Here is a 21,936-nt window from a genome sequence, read left to right as displayed (position 1 = left end):
ATTGTTGGGGTAAATGTTTGTCTCTGGTTAAAGAATTCTAAAATCTGAAATCTGAAAATTGTTGTGAATATCCAAGGATACAGGAAGGAAGGTACCCTGCCTACAGAACTGTTCATCTAAATAGGAAAAAGAAAAAGCATTTGGTGCCTGCAGCTTAAAACAAAAAGCAGCGCATCCTTGCTCGATAATGATTTAAGAGGACATGAGACTGCAGCACCAGTCAGAGTAGTGTAGTATGGATCAGGGACTAGGATGGATGTGTTCTGTGTAAGTGTGAAGAAAATATTTTCGATGAGAGTCCCATTTTGTTCTGTCCAAACCTGTACCTTGATACTTGAAGACTCAGTTGTGACCCTGCTTTTTATTTCACACCTTCTTCTATTATATTATGGGAGCTGCAACAAACTTTGTCTCTACCTATTACTTGTCTTGTGTTTGACTCTCACCTACCAAAGTCTCTGAAGCAAGCTGAAATATCGCTCTGCATAATGGGTAGCATAACGGGTGATATAGTCTGTGAACCAACAGTCATATAAATCTGATTAACACCTGCGGGTGTCACTTAAATGTCTGTAGAGCGGGAGGAATGGAGGTGAGGTGTTGATACCTGAGCCTATGGATAAACGTGGCAGAGCGGGCAACTCTGAGTAGTACCAACTCCGCCAGCCACAAGACACAATAGCGTCCTAATGCAGACGGTGTTAGGAATGGACCTTGATCCATAATAAGTCATACCTCATCTTGCCCTTGTGAGAATGGGTTCAGGTCCATCTAGCCATTTCCTAACCCAGTTACCATCCTGCAATGAATTCCCTACTTAGCCAAGTTCTTCACTGTTGTGGATCTGTGTTCAGCATTTTTCTGCATACCTATACATCCTGACAGTCAGTATCTGTTCGCATTTATCCATAAATCCATGCAGTATATATTCACTCATCTTCCAATGGGATACATAGAGTGCCCAACCCTTTCCTCCCACATTTTAAAGAGAGATCTTGACTTTGTCAGTTCCCAGGAGGGTTGACGCTAGTGCAGTATGTAGATGACCTGCTTGTAGCCTCCCCCTCCCTGGAAGGATGTGAGGAAGACACTCTCATTCTGTTGACAGCGCTTGCTGAAAAGGGTCACAAAGAATCTAAAGACAAGTTACAGTTGTGTCTGCCCCATGTGTGATACCTGGACCATGAGATTTCAGTTAAGGAAAGACATTTATCCCAAGATCGGATTACAGCGATCCAGAAAGTCCCCAAGCCCCTGAACAGAAAGCAGATGAGAGGGTTCCTTGGGATGGTCAGCTACTGAAGATAGTGGGTCCCAGGATATTTACCCACAGTTAATCCACAATTTGACCCTCAAGCCCTTGGCAAGGCCTACGGAAGCAGAAGATGCCTTTGTCACCATTAAGCAAGCACTAGCAACTGCTCTAGGTTTGCCAGATTGTAGCAAGTCCTTTGTGATGTACTGCGATGAATGCAATGGTTTTGCTCAAGGTGTGTCGACCCATTTACACAGTGACAAGAATTGGCCCGTATCCTACCACAGTGTAGTCTTAGATCCAGTTACTGCAGGATTCTTAGCTTGTCCCAGCATGTCTGCGAGCCATCGCCAATACTGCTTTGTTGATAGAAACCATACTGTCATTATTGCTTAAAGAGAAGACAAAGCATGTGTCCAACTCCTGTCTCACCCAATATAAAAATGTACTAATTTCTGCTGCTAATGTAACCTTGAACAGATGTTCAGTCCAGAATCCTTCTTCTTTCCTGCCAACATCACATGACAGGAAACTGAATGACTGACAGACTGTTGTGAAGACGCTTATGTCCTCCCATGCGGATTTGTCTGATGTGCACCTGCTGAACCCCGATTTTATCTGTTTGTGGATGGCTCCTGCATCTGTGTCCCAGAAATCGCGGAATTGGTCTCTGTTTTTCTTTATGTGCCCTCATGCCATCTTAGAAGCCTATCGATTATGCATGGCCAGATCTGCACAGGTCATTGAACTCGTAGCCCTCACCCGTGTCTGTGCTGGGCCTGGGATGGATTGACCATGATCTATACCGACTACATGTATGCTTACAGGGTTGTGCAGAACTTCAGAGTCTTCTGGAAGCAGGGTGGGCATTTAAAATTCACGGCCATCCCAATATTGAATGGATAATATGTCTCAGCCTTCTTGAATGCATTGGTACTTCCTGCAGTTGTAGCTATTGTTAAATGTAAAGAACAAGATTCCTCTCAGTCATTCACAGCCCAAAGAAATATACTAGCAGTTTGCTCAGCTGCCTTAAATGAGCCGCTGGCTCCTAATGATATACTTGTTTGTGTTGCAGTCCCCCGGTCATTGATCGCTTCCCTTTCCAGCCTGGCAATTCTGCAAAACCAAGCCTTCCAAAGCCAAAAAGGTGACCTGGACCCAACATTACTGAGTAGACTGGTTGTGACATTACACCTCCCTTACCTGGTCCGTGAAGCTCATGGTTTAGCCCAGTCAGGTAGAATTGCTGTGATTACCCTATTGAATGGAGTTTGAATGGCCCAGGGTTTAGCCTCTATGGATCAAGGTAATTGTGAGAACTGTGTTACATGTTTAACACACAATGTTGGGAAAGCAGTACCCACAGACTTTATACAGCTCCCCACATGCTTGAACTTTACTTTCATTGTTTAATGATGTAGATGTATTCTCTGGGTGGGTAGGGGCCTACCCATGTAGAAAGGCCGGTGCTGTTTCTGTGGTAAAATAAACTGTTGTCAGAGTGTATACCTTGATTTGGACTGCCCCTCACTATAGACAGCAACGAAAGCACCCATTTTACTGGTCAGGTTATTAAAGAAGTTTGCAAAGCTGTAGTAATACCTCAACAGTTCCATTGCACTTATCACCCCCAGTCTAGCGCGCATGCAAAATTCTGCAATGGCGACCTCAAGAAAATGGTATTTAAAGTGTGTAAAGAGACAGGGTTCAAATGGCCCCAAGCTTTGCCTCTGGCTCTGTTTGCCATGTGAAATATTCCCCAGAGTAAACATCGAACTGTCTGTGCCTGAAATCCTCATAGGTCGTCCCATGAGAATGGAAACTGCACCCCCAGCAGTTCCCCAAACCCAAAGTTTGCCTTTAGAGGAGGATCATTTACTCCAATACTGTCACATGTTGATTAAAATAGTTCGATCTCTCCCTGCTAGTGTCTGTGAAGCCCTGCCTTAACTAGCTACTGAACCCTGCCAACCTTCAAAGCCAGGAGACTGGGACCTGCTGAAGGTCCATCAGTGGAATTCTGTGCTCGAGCCTAAGTGGAGCAGCCCATTCCAGGTCCTCCTAACTATGCACACAGTGGTTAAATGTGCTTGGATCCCAGCCTGGAATCATACAGCACACTGTTGCAGGATCGCCACTCCAGTTGATGACACCACCTCTGCTTCGACCAATCTTCCTCGGCTTGGCTCTGGTCCCACCACAACCATCGACTCCTCCACCAGTGACACTGCCGGTTGTTTTCCCACATCAGATCCTTCCAGCGCTGCTGGAATGGAATGGCCAGTATTAGAGGATGAGGGTGCAGCCCTTGATCACCCAGTATGCTCATGTGCTGAACCATCACCCACAGCTTCTGTACCTCTTTCACACAGTGAAATCCCCGCAGGAGCTATTGCTAGGCACCAAGCCAGCAGCACTCCACCTTTGCTCCACAGCAACTTTTCTTGTATGTTACACCAATCTGGGTCCTCTGTTCATGGGAACTCGCAAATGTCATTATTACTTTCCAACCAATTCCAGTGTAGTGATCAATAATGTCACATTTGGCTACAACCCTCATTTTTAATTTTTACAATCCGGGTATGTCACGTATTCCGGGATTCATTTTATTTGTGGGGACAAATCTTATCCCTAGCTGTGCATTAATTGTGGAGGGAGTTGTTACATGGGGTATATCCTACCCGCAGTGCATCATTCTCCCACCTTTCCAACTCAGTCCCGCCCCATGAGAAGCACTGCCTGGGATGATTTTGTTGCCGGGCAGGTTATCTCATACCAGCCCATAGCATCAAGATAAACAGAGACCATCTGACCCAATTTTCACAGTTGGTAGTGGATATTGCAAATGCCACGGCATTCTCCTTGACTCTATTATCCTGAGAGCAAGTAGCCATCCACACCATGGTGCTTCAGAACCGTATTGGCTTTAGACATCATCCTAGCCTCACAAGCAGGCATCTACACAATTGTGAAAAGTGAGTGCTGTACTTTCATGCCCGGTTACACAGGCAATATTACTGACATTGTCACCCACATTCTCCACACTGTAAGCCCATGCTACTGCAGAAGCTTTCTGAACATGTGGGTCTTGGATTGAGGGTCTACTCTGACCCTTGGCTTTGTCTATTGGTCAGATCTTTCCTATAGCGCTAGTCATAATTCTAAATCTGTCTTGTCTGATGATGGCTTGTAAGGGTCTCTATTATCAAGCATGCATTACCTGCTCTGAAGTCTCTCAGGCTGCCCAAGTACTTACCGGTTCTGCTGCTGAAGAAATAATATGTTATGATATGCCTGGATCTGATGTTTCTTGTCCTAAAGATGTATGCAATGAGACTGGAATGAAAGTCTCATATAGGAGGAAATTGTGGGAGAAATTCTGGAATTAAAAATGTTATGTACTCCCCTAGCACGCTGCTGCATTATAATATTGAGTGGGTTTTCCAAACTACCATGTGTAAGCAACTGTTTCTTGCCCTGTGGGAGGTGAGGCTTTCGGCTTTGATATACATGTTCTGGTGAAGGCTTTTCGCCTGGTGTGTAGCCATTCTCGCCTCCACATCTCTCGCTTCTGACGTATTTCCTTTTTGTCATATGTAAGTGAGTTTTAGGGTCCCGTTTTCTAAGGAAAGGCAGCTTTAGCAGATGGAAGTCATCATACTGTAAGCATGCTCACTTGCCCCACGCCATGTGTGAACCTCTGAGTATATTCAGCTCCACTAAATGTATCACTTTATCCTGTTTTTCCTGATAACACTGTCTCAACATGTGAGAACACAGGTGGTATCATAGACTTGCAGAATGAGGCTTTGTTCGCTGCTTGTAACATTGTTTCAGTATGCATCCTTCGCCTATTTGGACGTCTCCTTCCATTGAAAGGCACGTGTTCCTTTTGGTATAATAGAACGATGCGTGGAGGTAGGGGGGGTTCTCACTTTACTCAAAGTCTCCTACTGACTATGGTTTGTTGTTGCCCTGTTGCTTGCCTTCTACTATGAAATTTTTCACCAATCCACCGGAATGGTCAGTGGTCATTTTTCCATGACACCTGTAATTCTAAAGGTTTTTACTAAGACTTTGGAAACCATGCCATTACACACCATGGACCATGTCTATATGGTGTGTAATGGCATAATACAGAAGCCGCCCTTTAAATCCAAAATCGAAATTGGCACTGCATGCCTTTTCAACGATTATGGTTACCTGCAGTCATTGGAGGCATATGCATTACCATCTCAATGTTTGGAGGTGACCGAGCAATGCTTTCTTTTCAAGAGAACACATTTTGTTAACCTTCTCCAGTGTTAACATTGCTGACATGACTTTCTTGTCTTTCAGCAAATCCAGTTCACTTGGCAGGAAATGCAGATAATTAAGGTTATTGTAAGAAAAACAGTGCCTTCAAGGTTTACATGACATGATATGATAGTTTATTTATATAGCGCCTATAAACAATGTGTTTCAAAGCGCTTCAAGGCAAGGGAGGGAACAAGGGAAAATACAATGACATTCGTACAGGCCATGAACAGTAAGGATGTGAAATTAACTATCGTACTCGGCCTGACGACATTTCAGATAGTGGAAGAACTAAGACATAGATAAAGAAGGGAGGGGGAGAGTGGGAAATGGAAACAGACAGGTCAATACCGTACTAGGCCTGACGACATTTCTGGTAGAGCCGCAGAAAAACAAAAGGTGAGGGAGAGGGGTGCAGAAAGGGAGGGGAGGAACAAAAGAAGCGACTATCGTACTAGGCCTGACAACGTTTCAGATAGTGCTGGAGGGAGGGGGTGAAGAAAGGGGATGGGGAGCGACAGACGAGGTTGCTATCATACTTGGTCCAGGGACAATTCTGATAGAGTAAGTGCATACAAGAAAGTAAGGGGAGGAGTGGAGGAGATAGGAAAAGGGAGGCGAGGAGAGAACAGAGAGTATGCTGTCAAAAAGAGTGGAGAAGGAAGAGGAGAGAGTGAATATAATTGCAGAAATCAGTAGTAACACATAATGTTGCAAGCCAGGATACAAGATGAAGATGGGAACAGGAGGATTCAGGTCCACCATGAGTACAAGATGCAAAGGAAGTCCAGCATGAGAGTTGAGAAAGGGTGACGCACCATGAATCAATGAAGTCCATAAAAGTAAAATCCAGCATTGCCCACAAGACGGTGATGGTGAAACCAGAATGTATCAGGACAGACTCCTGTGTGCGGGAAGGTGGGGCACAAGGGAACAACACGGGGGGACCAGAGAGGGTAGGAATGGCCTGTGGGGACAAAGGGTGTAAACACATGTTGGTGCATGCTTACCTGCTGGGGGTGGGACCCTGGATCCTCCTGGTCCGAACAGATCCAAACAGGAATTGCCCTTTTCATTGACTGCCCTTCGCTTTGTCGCCAGGGCGAGAGACGCCTTTGATCTAAGAGTTAAGAGGAGGAAGGAAGAGGCAGGGCTAAGAAGGTGGGTGGTGCTTAGGCCAGGTGACCAAGATCCACTTACACCTGCTCCCCAGCTGCACAAGAAAAGAGGCTGGAGGGCTCCTTAAGTAGGGAAAAGAGCGGCAAGCAGGAAGGCACCAGGTGGGCGGGGCTTGCTCAGTGGTGAAAAAGAACGGCAACCAGGAAGGCACCAGGTGGGCGGTGCTTAGGCCAGGAGACCTAGACCCACTTACACCTGCTCTCCAGCTGCAAAGGAAAAGAGGCTGGAGGGCTCTTTAAGTAGGAAAAAAGAGCGGCAACCATGAAGGCACCAGGTGGGCGGGGCTTAGGCCAGGTGACCTAGACCCACTTACACCTGCTCTCCAGCTGCAAAGGAAAAGAGGCTGGAGGGCTCCTTAAGTAGGGAAAAGAGCGGCAAGCAGGAATGCACCAGGTGGGCGGGGCTTGCTGAGTGGTGAAAAAGAACGGCAACCAGGAAGGCACCCGGTGGGCGGGGCTTAGGCAGGTGACCTAGATCCACTTACACCTGCTCCCCAGCTGCCTAGTGGTATACTGTACCAACCCTAAATGCAAGGCACTGCCTCATAGATAAATAACAAAAGCTCCTATATCAAAAGGAAACATGGAAATGGTTCAAACCATGTTGCAACAACACTAATCTGCAAACTGAACATTTTCCCTGATGGTATAATGCAATGATTCATTCACTACAATGCATCATTACACAATATGGTGCATCTCAATGTTGTCACACACATGAAAGATGCCCAGTGAATAGAAACATTATCCTTGAGCTCCCCAACACATATGTAAATCATAACATTTTCAGGAATTTCCTGGGTAAAGATGCAATGGGCCTATGATAGGTATTTTCTGCATCATAGAGAAACTTATTAGTATGGTTTTGTAAAGAGTGGCATAGAACGAAAGAAACATTTAAAATCAGCATTTAACAACTCTTCTGAACATACACAGTTGCACACACATCCACAGAAGAGCTGACGTTACAACAGAGATGTCCCCATGATGTACTCTTTCTGCATCAAGAAGCAGTTGACTGACAAGAGGTCCTGCATTGCTGCTGGAGTGGCAGAGAGCGAAATCGTTTTTTAGTCAGACCGTGAAAGAAGTCACCAACCTCTGCAAGTGCTTCCATAGCCAAAGTGGCCAAACTGTCAGTTCTTTCTTGTAGCTAAGGATCCTTAAGTAACAACTGCCCAAAGAAATACTGAAATATGCAAATCCAAACATCTAGAACTATCTGAGTAATCAACCTGCCATCTGGTTCTAATAACAGGGCTGACCTGGAAGCCTTGGTGCCAAAACAGTAACATGTGCAGCTATTGTTTGGATTTCTAAGATTTGCAATTATTACAAAAACAACATGGGTATTTGGAGCAGAGCTTTTAGTTTTCTTGGGAGTTTGTGGTAAAAGAGTTATAAGTCAAGTTGCAGTGCTTAAAACACAATGGGCCTCATGGCAAGTTTGCCGGAACCGCTGTGCCCAACAGGTCTGACCCTGCTGGGGCAGCGGTCACCGTAAGCAAAGCCATCACGGAAGCACCGGCACCGTTAACAACGCTGCCGTGGAAACCGGTTGGTAGCACCGGCAAGGTTACCACCAGGCCCTTAATGAGGCCAAATGTATCTTGATTGTATATAGTTGCACATCATTTCGAGATGTGATGCTTGAACAATCATACAATCACACAGTTACTGGCACTGCGCCTTCCTTACCTGGCCTGCCCACAATGATTGGCGGTTTCTGTGTTGGTTTCTGTTCTATAGTTATGGTCACTGAGCATTTCTGCAGATTACAGTACTCCCATCTCACACTTGGATCCGTAGTATAACACCACGGACTCTTGTCACCATCCGGATTCCTGCAATAGTTTTTCTGCAGACCTCTAGAAATTGACGAGAACATTTCCATATGAGCAATGGGACAGACGAGAGCATATTTAACTAAGATACATAATTTACAACTGTACGTAATTTGATCAATTTCTTAATTGAAATTAATGTTTTTGTAGCAACCAATACCATTTAAAAAGAGGTTGTGAACAGAAAAGCATACAAACCATGAAGGGACTTCCGGCCAGCATGACAGAGGTCTTGAGATAACCTCATATATGTAACCTTTCTTTGGTGTATCACTGAGGTAGTCAATGGGCTAGATGTTTAATGACTAATCAAACTCTTCTAGTTACACCAGGGATGTACCTTTTCAGGTACCTGTAGGCCTCACCTAGCAGCTAGAGAGGGGTGCATTAAGGATGTGGGAGCCTCTTTTTCTAAGGCCCGCCACAAGGCCCACCTGTAGAGAAGGATGGCCATGGACTGGTGTCGGCTAGTTTTGCAGTCCAATATTGGCATTTTGCTTAGTGCTGTCTGGGTCTACTAGTTTCGGTCAATGGGCCTCATTACACGGACGGCGGTAAGGGTTTAGCGGTACCAATAAGGGCACCGGTACCGCTAAACCCTTACCGCCTTACTACGAGGTCCCTTTGCGGGTAGGTACTTTAACGCCTGCTGTTTAGCAGGCATTCAAAACCAACCCGCAAAGGGACCAGGGTGCTAATCACAGTACCGCAATTTGCAGCACCGTAATTAGCGCCTTCCCCATTCCCATAGAGCCCTATGGGGCAAAAATGGGAAGGGGGAAGGGGGAATTACCGCCCCGACAACCTTGGAATAGGGCGGTAATTCCCCTTTCCACCAAGGTGGTGCCGGTATTTTACCGGCATGGACCTAGGTGCTAATAGCACCTTGGTCCTTCGCCTACCGTGTAATGAGGCCCTATGTTTCTGGCTTAATGTGTTTTAAAATAAAATACACCATTTGCCATAATTGTGCTAATAAGGGTCTCCAAATCACAAATCTATGGTCGAAAGTGGTGAATTGCATTTATTGAATGCAGATAGTTTTTCTTTTTCAGTCCGGCCCTCTTTTTTTGCCTTTCTGCTGTTGATCACATTTCAGACGACAGGGGAAGAAGGGCCGTCCATTTGCCTTCTTCTGCTGCTGCATTTCAGGTCTCGCTGTGAGTTGTCATAGCAGCCATCACAGCAATGGCAGAGGCGGTTGCAGTCCTCAATTTGCAATTGGAAAAATATAATGAGTGCCATATCCCTATTTCTTATCTGGAGGCAGCCATCCACAAATTCCAGCTGCACAACCTACCGCCACCATCAACATCATCCACTGTTAATGCCAGTCCCACTTGATTTTTTTGTCACCCTTTCAGGCCAAAAGGCTGACAAGTAATCATTGGGGAAAGTGATGCTTATTTCACATGTTCCATGTATTTACAACACAAAAAAGACAATATCACACTTAAAATATATATATATTTTTGTGCCTTAAATTGAGCAAAACCAGATGCAAACCATGTTCGTGTGGGCTTGCAAAGATATATTCGGTAAAACATAACAAAAATGCGATTGTTAATGCACTTCTGCTTCAGTTTTATCTCGAAGAAATACATTATCTGGAAAGAATTGCAAAGGAGAGTAGAGTACAATGCAAAAATCAAACCACATGACAGTTCTAAATAGACTGTATCTGGAGAAATTAACTTTTAACCTCATCTTTAGTTAGAATTAACCAGTTTTCTTTTGTGACACTCCAAAATAGCCATCATCTTGACTAATGCATTTCAAGAGTAAGTTGAGGTGGGCCAAGATTTAAGTATTAAAGGAAGCTCATAGCATACCATAGGAGGCGCGGAGCAGCACAGAAGTGCAGCGTAAGCGCAGTCTGCTGTTCTGACTTTCCTCACCTGCTCTCCATTGTTGTGCTCGATTGAGCAAGGAGAGGAGGAACCTGTTTAAAATCCCCTCGGAAGTGCGGACACCGCATAAATCCGTCACAAGTGCAGTCTACTGCACTGACTTTCCTCACCTGCTCTCCATTGTTTTTTCTTTGTTGGTCTCTGAAGTCCTCATCAGAGGAAGGGGAGGAGGAACCTGTTCAGAATCCCCTAAAAGGTGCGGAACGCTGTAGAAGTGCGGGGCAAGTGCAGTCTACTGCAGTCCATTGCGAGTCTCGAGGCTGCGGAAGCAACTATCTGAAGGTGAGACTTTGTAACTCTGTATTATAGAGTGTTGGCTCTGAAGAAGGAACTATTATGGTGGCAGTGAATGTATTAGTAAAACACTTGTGCGAGACAGATTAGATAAAGAAAACCTCTGACTATGACAAGTATGCACTATGGAACAAGTCTCTAAATCACTTTGTGAATATACAAACACAGAGCTCCCAGGGAGAAATGGATATGGCTGCTACCCTTGCCACCCCTGGCTGCTCAAATTATACTGCACGTAAAGAGGAAGGGCGTAACATGTGCCCTATTAACAACGGCCCCTTCTGTGGGTGGATTTGCTTGTAAAGACCTGATATTACAGGTAGGAGACTCTACAATTACTACATTCTTTACCAAAAGAGACAAAGCACCCGTTCAACCCCTCATTGGACTCTCCTCTGCCAATCTGAGTATCCGAGTGGGTGAGGAGCAATGCAATACCCTGAAGATGGGGAGCAGGTACAGGCAGATGGGGAGCAGGTGCAAGTGGATCTAGGTCACCTGGCCTAAGCCCCGCCCACCTGGTGCCTCCTGCCTGCCGCTCTTTTTCACCACTTAGCAAGCCCCGCCCAACTGGTGCTTTCCTGCTTGCAGCTCTTTTTCACCACTTAGCAAGCCACACTCACCTGATGCCTTCCTGCTTGCCCCTCTGTTTCCCTACTTAAGGAGCCCTCCAGCATCTTTTCCTTTGCAGATGGGGAGCAGGTGCAAGTGGATCTAGGTCACCTGGCCTAAGCCCCGCCCACCTGGTACCTTCCTGCATGCCGCTCTTTTTCACGATTTAGCAAGCCCCGCCCACCTGGCGCCTTCCTGCTTCCCGCTCTTTTTCACCACTTAGCAAGCCAAGCCCACCTGGTGCCTTCCTGCTTGCCCCTCTGTTTCCCTACTTAAGGAGCCCTCCAGCTTCTTTTCCTTTGCAGATGGGGAGCAGGTGCAAATGGATCTAGGTCACCTGGCCTAAGCCCGCCCACCTGGTGCCTTCCTGCCTGCCGCTCTTTTTCACCACTTAGCAAGTCCCGTCGAACCGATGCCTTCTCCCTTGCTGCTCTTTTTCACCACTTAGCAAGCCCCGCCCACCTGGTGCCTTCCTGCTTGCCGCTCTTTTTCACCACTTAGCAAGCCACGCCCACCTGGTGCCTTCCTGCTTGTCGCTCTGTTTCCCTACTTAAGGAGCCCTCCAGCTTCTTTTCCTTTGCAGATGGGGAGCGGGTGCAAGTGAATCTAGGTCACCTGGCCTAAGCCCCGCCCACCTGGTGCCATCCTGCCTGCTGCTCTTTTTCACCACTTAGCAAGCCCCGCCCACCTGGTGCCTTCCTTCACCATCACCGTCTTGTGGCCAATGCTGGATTTGACTTTTATGGACTTCATTCATTCATGGTGCGTCACTCTTTCTCAACTCTCATGCTGGACTTCCTTTGCATCTTGTACTCATGGTGGCCCTGAATCATGCTGTTCCCATCTTCATCTTGTATCCTGGCTTGCAACATTATGTGTTACTAATGACTTCTGCAATTGTATTCGCTCTCCACTCTTGCTTCTCTACTCTTTTTGACTGCTTACTCTCTGTTCTCTCCTCCTTTCCCTTCTCCCTTTTCCTATCTCCTCCCCTTACTTTCTTCTATGCACTTACTCTATCAGAATTGTCCCTGGACCTAATATGATAGCAACCTCGTCTGTTTCCTCCACCCTCCCATTACTGTTTTTTTCCTCCCCACCACCCCTCCAGCACTATCTGAGATGTCGTCAGGCCTAGTATGATAGTCGCTTGTTTTGTTCCTCTCCTTCCTTTCTGCACCCCTCCCCCTCACCTTTTGTTTTTCTCCGGCTCTACCAGAAATGTCGTCAGGCCTAGTACGGTAGTCGCCTGTCTGTTTCCATTTCCTTCCCACTCTCCCCCTCCCTTCCTTATCTATGTCTTAGCTCTTGTACTATCTGAAATGTCGTCAGGCCGAGTATGATAGTTAATTTCACATCCTTACTGTTCATGACCTGTAAGAATGTGGTTGGATTTTCCCTTGTTCCCTCCCTTGCCTTGAAGCGCTTTGAAACACGTTGTGTATAGGCGTTATGTAAATAAACAATCATATCATATCATAAGTGTGAGGTTGTAGGAATAGAGACAGAGGTAACTATGAATTCGAACTCACATGGCTCTGTACAAAACCCCTCAATAAATAACGACTTAGAAAACACACCAATGGGTCCATTGATGGGTCACCAGTTTGTCTCCCAAGATACCGGTACTTTAAAACACTCCCATTTAAAATGCTAATGCTCGGTTAGGGGCCTCCTAGGCTCTAGGTGACTCCGGCAGCTATGGCTCTTTTTCTCATCCTCCATCAACTTTGTTCTTCTCATCACATCTAAAAGATGGCTCAATCCACCAAGCCTCTCTGGACCCTTCTTCATTGGCAGTATTGAACTTTGGACTCAACTCCCTGGTCCAACTGTACGAAAATATAAAGGACTGCCAAATGGAACAGAAAGCTTTACTACATACAATGAATGCTAAAATCTCCTTTATTGGAGACTGTATCTTGGGTAAGAACAGATCTGTTAACACCTGTAGGTTGTTGCTTTGAAGCAGCCTTAAATGCAAGCACTCAACAACCAATGTAGATGGACCAACCCTCAGAATGTATGATCTCTCCTTGTATTAATTCTGAGCCTGCAAATTATGCCATTTTTGATAATAGGCAAAAAAGATGAGTGTCGTCAAAAACTAAATCTAAACCATAATAAAAGGTAACAAAAACAGTAGTTCTTGTGGTTCTTGAAGGTTGTCCGAATTTGATTGCATAATACATGCTTCAGCAATCCGGGCTCTGCAGGCAAAGAAAGGTCTGAGCAAATCCAAAAAAAGCAACAAAAATAGCAATTGCTTTTATCCAGGATACTGAACTGACAAAAGATAACGTTCCGAATGCTGAGACTGACCTTGTAACTTTCAACGTGAATGTATCACTCCCTGACGACATGGGCATATTATTAAACTTGTCAATATACTCTAATGAATCCCAGGTAAACCTAGTGAATGGGGTCTGTGTACAAGGAAAAACTTTTGGGACAGAAATGATATCACTGATCGAAAGGTGTTGTTGTTGCCAGTTTTCATGACACTGGAAGAGAAATGAGAAAGACGGGTTAAACCTCTTCTTCGACCAAGAGACCAAATTGTTTAGAACAACCAGCGGTAGTCTCTTCCTGCCATTACTCGTTGACACACCATCAGCTTGTGACTTACCAGCTTATTTTAGAGAGAATGGAGTCTGTGATATTAAACCAGACAAACTTACTTGCCTTGTTTAAGTTGATTCCCAGTCTACAATCGTTGACCTCTAATTATAAATAGAATTTCTGGACGATCATGTATGCAACTCTGGGTATTATCCAAATTGTTCGAACACAATTGTTCGAATGACCCAATTGATCGAAAGTCAAGGGTCCGAATTGACCTTTGCACAATTGACCGTATATATATATATATATATATGGGGGTTGCAGGGGTTTCCCCCTGCAGATATGTAAGAATTGAGGTCTGGGATTATTTTGGAACCCTTGAAAACAGCAGTTACTTTCCTTCTCAGTTTGGGGTACAATCTCTGGGAAGTGGAAGACCAAACTGTGACGAAAAGGCCCGGTAATAGGAAAACTTCTAGCATTCTCTCTGAAACTGTGAAAATTGATGAATTACCTCTAAAGATTCACTGTGACTTTGCTGATGCTAATGAAGAATGGTGTTTTATGCAAATTCTACTACCATTGCATCTGGCCTTTAAATGTATAGCCCCTCAGTATCTTTAGTTCCAAATCTATGACCATATTATCTTGGAAGACTTCTCGTCATGTCCATCTGTTCAGCGAAAAGTTCTTAGGTCTAGGCCCCCATGATACATTATTACTGCAAGAGACTTGGTTAAGAGAATCCCCTTTCTTGACGGTTTTAGTACAATATTAAATCCTGGAGATCTATTAATGGTAGTGAGGAGTGATAAGGGCTTTTCCCTGTCCAGCTGGCCTATTGAATCCCCTATATGCAAGCCATAGAAATTAAACAGGGCATCAAGAAAGCCAGAATTAGTCATGTCCTACCGATCAACGCCTACTGGAATAACTCACACATATCGGTGGAAACTTTTCTGAGTAGTATATTGTCAATACTATATAGATGGTTGTCAACTAGTGGTTTGAGAAATGTTCTAATTGCGGGTGATCTGAATTGTGTATGCCTGGAGACAAGCGGGACCCTCCTCATTATTCTTGGCATCACTCTAAAAAGTATTTATGCCAGGGCCCGTTGTGACTTAAGCTCAAGGATACTTGGGGCCTTCGTCTATTCAACAGTAATATTCAGGCAGACATTCCACCTCCCTTTACTTGGCGTTGAGGAAACTCCAAATCTCTTAAAGAATATATGTTTACCACTGACTCCCTTTTCGCCACTTGCTCGAGTTTCAAAGCGCTTAAGACCTTTGCCAGCGACCACCTACTGCTATTGGCTGAATGGATGGTAGCCACTGATCCCATTCCACCTTCCTTGGCTGTCAAAACATCTCAGGTTTGAGATGGAACAATCATGTTGAAGCAATTAAATATGAAATACTGCTTTCTGCAAACTTGGTGTGGCCTATGCAGAATTTTTGGCAATGTTTTCTCACCTTGGAATATTGTGCTTTTTTTAAAATACAGTTTTCAAGTCTAAATTACGAGAAATGTCCAAGCGTAGTTATGCCTTTGACATTAATATTAGTGATAAAAAGTGGGAATTAAAACAAAATCTCAGAGCACTGATCATGGTTGCAAGGGCTAGCGGTAAGCAGGACGTGGCCAACCTGAAACTGTGCTTTAAATATTGAATGAGAAGCTATAAAGATGGCGTGCTGCAGCGAGAAGTGGAGCTTATGCTGCTGAGTTTATCCTCCAATAATAAACCATCTTTTTGGTAATTGGTTAATAAATCTAATTTGAGTCAGGGTTAGGTTTTTGTGTCCAATCACAGAAGATGATTGGACAAAACACCATAATGAGATATATGCTGGGCCTCTGCCACTCTACGGTGACATATTAACTTTGATATTGATGACATCTATCAATTCATTTTAAAAAGCAAACCGTCACATGACCCTAGACCTGACAGTCTCTCCGACTCTACCATGGGGAGACAGCCAGAGTTGTGGTCCAGAAATTTTAAATCTTTATTTGATCAGATAATACTCTCCAAAACCACTCCCATTTCTTTGAAGTTCTCCCACATTGTTCCCATTTAAAAAAAAAGAAGATAGTGGCCTTCTAAGAACTATAGCCCGATATCTTTGCTGGATGTTTCTAGCAAGAATTTTCCATTCATTCTTCTTCTGAAAATTGGCAACATATGCAGGGACCCATGATATTAATCAGTCAGGATTTAAACAGTAGTTTGAAACTTCTCTCAAGTCTCGGGAGGATAGCTCAGGTGGCAACGTGCTTGCCTTGGAAGCAAGGTGACACAGAGCAACACAAGTTTGATCCCCGGTCCATGCTTAGAAACCTCTGGGTATTAAGCGCATTATAAATAACCTATCATATCATATCATATCATATCATAAGAGTCTAGTTCTGTCTCTCCTGCAAACTCGAGCAACCAATAAAAAGCATCTCATCTATGTGGCCTCCATAGACCTGACAATGCTCTTTGACTGTGTTAAAGGGTCTCTTCTCTAGAGGCAACTCCAGATTAGGGGGTGTACCTTATCCTATCTAGCCATTGTACGATATCTTCATGATGATACAAAGGTATAAATGACACTGAGTGGTCAGGGTGCTCTGTCTAAACAATTTCAACCTATAGGGGCCTACGCCAAGGTTGTGTACCTGCACCACTTCTTTCTAACATATTTATAGCTGATATTGGAGGGACTTTAGGATAGATAAGACCCTTTCCCCAAAATTCAGGAACGCTCTGGTCAGCTGGTTGGTGCATGCTTATGATCAATATCCATGAATAGACCTGTTCTGATGAGGAACTACACAATCTATTAACTGCAGGATACATTTATTTTGTGAGAAGAAAAAAAAAGAACTCTGATTGTCCACATTTGTGCAATTTTGGGCTTGTCATAGTGTTGAAAATAGCGTGAGATGAAATGTGCTGTGACCACGACTTTCAGACTTTTTTATGGGTGATTGTCCTGAGGTCCACTACTTCTTTCCCTTTACTACAGTCATTATACTTGTCATCACTGCTGTCAAATGTGATCCTTAAGGATGGAAGGGGTACTGCACACCCCTCATATGTCAACCGAACTCTGCTCTCATGAAACACTCCTTCGAGTGGTGCCACAAATGGGCCTTTGAAAGGCCAGTAAGTTGCTTGGATGCCTGTGCAAATTGTACACTCTCGTCCTGCTGTTTGTGGTTGTCATATTGCATACGCTCCCTGCCATGTCCTAAAGTGTTCCAAATGACGGTAGCTCTGCACATGGTGCTCCCAGTTGCTGCATTACTACTCCCTTTGTTCCTAACACTCTGGCATTCATAAGATGCTTCTAACTCCCCCAGCATTTACTGCAGTGTGCTTACCAGCCGCGATCTGACCCTGATGCACCCAGTGTTCTCTGTGTCCAGGATACTTGCCCTCTTAGATGGTCTGCTTTCTGTGACTCATTAGCATTCATCTGTGCCGACTTTGTTGGCATAACGAGCATTTCTACCCCATTCTCCTTATCCTATGCTACACCTCCCCTCTCCTTTTCTGACCTCTCTAGTACACTTCAGGTTCTAGCTCCCCTAACTCACGTGCCAAGTAAAGAATGACTCTACAAAGGGCAAGTCCTGAGGTTTCTTACTTCAGCAATACACTCTAAAAGGCAATGTATTGGCAACTGACATGCCTTATACTGTCTCGATATGTTTTCCAAATAAAGATGGGCATATCCTTGTTTATCTATATTCAGCCTTACCTTACCAAAAGGAATTCCAGCCACTTTAGGTCTAATGCAGGTTTAAAGGCCCTGCCTCTGCTCTGCTGCAACCACTTCTTTCATAGCCAGTCTCTGATACCTACTGCCCTTGAAGTCTCTCTATACTAAGGGCATGAAGGGCAGAAGGACACACTTTCCATATTTGATGCTGGAGGAGACCAGTTAAGTAAGATTTCCTATTGACATTGGATATATTAGTTATGATTTTCTCAAAAGTTGGGCAGATTCATTTTGATTTAATATACCATATGTCATGTCCAATGTGATGTAAACAGTTATACAATCAATTAGTAGTTTGTGATGTTTTATATGATGTTATGTGTGAATTAATCCACAGTAAAATGTGGCACTTTAAGATTATGTAGGGCGTTAATATCTTCATTCTGCTGTTATACTTTGCGACATCTTGCCTCGCCTTATGTCGCCTCCTAGTAGATTGTCCATTAACGGCTCACTGCCTACCGATTAGTATTGAAGAATAGTTCTTGCTTAGCCTTGTCCTGTCCCCTCCATGAGCATTATTTGAAAACACCAAAATGAACAATGTGATGGGAAATAAGCAGAGAAAGGAAGGACCTTACTCTAGAATGAAGAAAAAGAGGACTTGAGCCTTTGTTTTTGTTTCTTCCTCTTTCTCCTCCAAAATGAAGGGCCAGAGTCTGTTTTTGTTTCTTCCTCTTTATCCTCCAAAATGAAGGGCCAGAGTCTTGATCAACCACCTGTGCGCTGGGCCCTGAGGAGTAAGAAACCCCCTACAACCTCTACTATTGCTAGTTTTAACCTAGAATCTAGTGTGGCTCTGTGGTTCACTGATGTGGCAGCTACAGATTTAGACATCTTTTTGCAATACTTGGTGCACACACCTTGTGTTCTCTGATATTTCCCATCTGGAGCAAGTGCCTATTTTGACACACAAACCACTGGAAGAGACCCATGCAGCTCGAGGCAAGGATTTTAGCTCTACTAGCATTCACCTACTGGGCAAACCAGCTATGCTTGTCATTTTATTTCTGGACAGACCCTGATTGAGGTGGTCAGTGATCACAGATCTGGCTAAGCAAGATATATCAGGAAAAGCACGGTAGGTGTTCAGGTAAAGGCTGGAGGAACTCTTGGCACAATATCCCAACACAAATCTTACCATCTTGCCCAACTAAAAATGTGAATGCTGTTTCCCAAAAGGTCCTGCCTTCCTGCTTAGGGGAACGTTTTTCAGCTCGATAATTGTCACAACCTGGGAAATTATATAGACAGTCCCATGTCAGATTTGTTGATGCCTACCCCCTGCAAGCAGCAGTCTATCTCCTCCCAATCAATCTGTATTAATGGGTGACACCGGTTCCCTGGTAAAACAGATACAATTCTCAGCCCAAGACATTAAGTCACAGTTGTTAATAAAAAGGCAAAAACTGGGATATGTTCCCTTGAGATTAAAAAAAAAACATTCTACAAATTCCTGCAATAATTCTTTTGATCATAAAATCTCAAAAGATTTTGATGGTTTACTGTCCGGAAAAGTAAAGAGCCCAGTTTGTCAAGAACACCTTAGACTGAAGGGATCTATAAAGGAATTAAATGGGCTGTTGCCTATCTCTGAGAATAAACAATCCCTGATCAAAGTCTTCTGACAAAAGGGCCTGCACCTTAGAAAATATATACTGCAGGCAATGAGTAGAGTGATGTCATTTCAGGATCTGAAGCCCAGCAGGATAGACAGTCTTTCACAGTCTTTCACAGTCTTCGTCAACTAATGTGGACGGGTGGGAGGGGGCGGGGTGCTGTGTTATGGTTTGTCTCTGTAGCTCTATGCAAACTGTTGACCTTCATGCATTCAATAATAGCAACAGTGAGGAGGCCTTGATACAACGTATGGTGGAACCTTCGATTCCATCTCCACATAATACATAAATTCACCCCAAGGAAGAATCTGATCCGTGACCTTGAAATGTGGCTACACTGTTTTACACTCAATTACGGTGGTCATATGACACACAGACATCATCATGTAATCCAATCCAAGGTTTCCTGGATGACTGGAGTAAATAAAATCTCATCTGCACATTTGAGGGCTGCTATCATGTGAAACATAAACTCAGATAGAAGAGCATTGTCCAGGATTCTTATGGACAACCTGGTGATCTTGACATCACAAATAGATCTTCCCCATCTTGAGGATCCTTTTAGATACTTCTGGGGCTTTAGTGTGAGTTTCTGTTGCCATCTGAAATCTGCAGGATTTGGTATGGGAAAAAAGTGACATCAAGGATGCCTCAGGGGAAGAGACTTGTAATGATAAATCTGATACCTTCTTCCACCTTCATGATGGCTGAAAAGTCCTATTTCTTACAATATGGGAATTCATGTGACTCTTTAACAATGACTATTTCAAGTGCACGTCTAGGTTCCTGATGAAACACCCAGACTATGGATCTAAATCCAGTGGCCCTGGAAAAGGCTCATGAAATCCAAAAGGTTTTGTTCTAGCCAAACGTTCGAGAGACAATGATGACTCCTGTGTCCAACACCACAACAGAATCTTTGACTATGCGTGACTCAATTGGGCATGGCATTAGCTCATTGACTATTGACTCCGATAACATAGCAGGTCTTGCATTGACATACAATGTTGGTGACTTTACATCTTTTGTTAGGTGTTTTAACATCATGATGTTTCTGGAAACATAGATGAGCAAGCCCTTGGACTTGGTGGTCTATTCTTCTTACTATGCTTAAGCCACCTGATCCAGGAAAGGAAGGAGGATGGATGTTCTAATGAAGTGGGTGTCTGACAGCCTTACGCTTTAAATGGCAGAGAGCCTTGTCAGAAGGGACACTTTACTTGTGCTAAAATTGATGTCTGAGCTCATGCTATCACTTGCTAAACCTTTATAATTCCAACCGGGGCCCACATTTGTGCCAGATTTGGCTTCTCTAAATCCTGTTTGGACACGCTTCAGGAGTCTGCATTCCAGGAGAAATATTCTGGGCAGACTTCAACGTACAAATTGAGTTGGTTAGGGATAGTGACTCATTTGATGATCACAGGATGTATCCCCAGGCTTTCTTCTTGATTCCTGAAGATACCCCAGAGGTTTTGTAGTTTCTTGCGTATATACATTTTATAGTTATCAGGCAACATATGGGTGGAACACCATGTGCCTGGCACTGAGGTGCACTTTCTTGGGCACAAACAATATGAGGATTACAACTGATTATTTCTGGTGCCAATACAGTAGTGGGTGATGTCATTGATATGAGGGTGGTAGATTGTTCTTAAGTAATCAGAACCCTTTCTCACAGAAAAAAATGTCTCATCAAGTAGGCTTGGTGAGGGCCAGAGTGAAGTTGTGCCTTCAAATAGGTGGTATCACGTTTATGTAGGCCCTGGTCCACATTTAAGAGGAAAAGACATTGATGAGACTGAGAGTATAATGAGCTTATAAAATTTAAGTTCCATTATAGATGCTTTTGAGTTCATGGGAAATCTATACTGTCAACAGATAAACACTGTACAGGATGGCAGGATTGACGAATATTTTGGCAATAGCTGCAGGCTTGCCAAAATGCATCTGCTAGGTAGTGAGCAATAGAGATTGCGAGGCATTCGCAAACAAGAAACGTTTTAAGGAAGCGATTGCTGTGGCTATTGACCGGTGCTAAGACTATACATGGGAATCTTGGAAGGACCCTATCAAAAACAAAGATAGCTGAACTTTTTGGGCTCTTTTGGCTTCTGGCATTGCGTGTCCCTCAGAGACTACTTGTATTCTAATATCCTTAAATATGACTGACTTTCCCATATTTCTGTACTTTATAGTTATAATCTCTGTTGTCAGTTAACAGATTTCAAAAGTCAGAAGAAGGAGATGGAATAAATAATGCCTTTTGTACTGGATTGTATTTTAAAAGAAAGGAAAAAGGCCTATCCTTATCAAAAAAGGTTTTCCCTCCCTAAAATAAAACTAACTATGGTGCTCATCATAGTTAGAGTAGTCCGATTCAACAGTCTGTCCTATCCTATGCTGACCCTACCATTAATCAAAACACAAAAGACAGGCTTCTCTAGCCTCAATATTCCATCTTTAAATAATTCTTTGTGATTCCATGAACCAGTTCCATTAGTTCTTCTAGGGAACTCTTCCACCTCCTGGGCCTCCTCTGACATTATTTAAACACAGTCCCTTGGTTCATCAATATAGG

General features: G+C 44.0%; 1 protein-coding gene across 1 annotated transcript in view; it reads right to left on the bottom strand.

Moving 5' to 3' along the window:
- PLG (plasminogen) overlaps positions 1-21,936 on the bottom strand; it is a 372,393-nt gene that overhangs the window by 136,933 nt on the left and 213,524 nt on the right. The window contains exon 11 of the mRNA XM_069607701.1: positions 8,431-8,600. Coding sequence (XP_069463802.1) covers positions 8,431-8,600 — 170 coding nt within the window. The remainder of the gene's footprint in view (positions 1-8,430; positions 8,601-21,936) is intronic.

Source organism: Ambystoma mexicanum, chromosome 4q (assembly GCF_040938575.1).
Source record: "Ambystoma mexicanum isolate Mex_15411 chromosome 4q, UKY_AmexF1_1, whole genome shotgun sequence".
Taxonomy (NCBI): Eukaryota; Metazoa; Chordata; class Amphibia; order Caudata; family Ambystomatidae; genus Ambystoma; species Ambystoma mexicanum.
The sequence above is the reverse complement of the archived record's forward strand: the minus strand, read 5'-3'. Positions and strand labels throughout refer to the sequence as shown.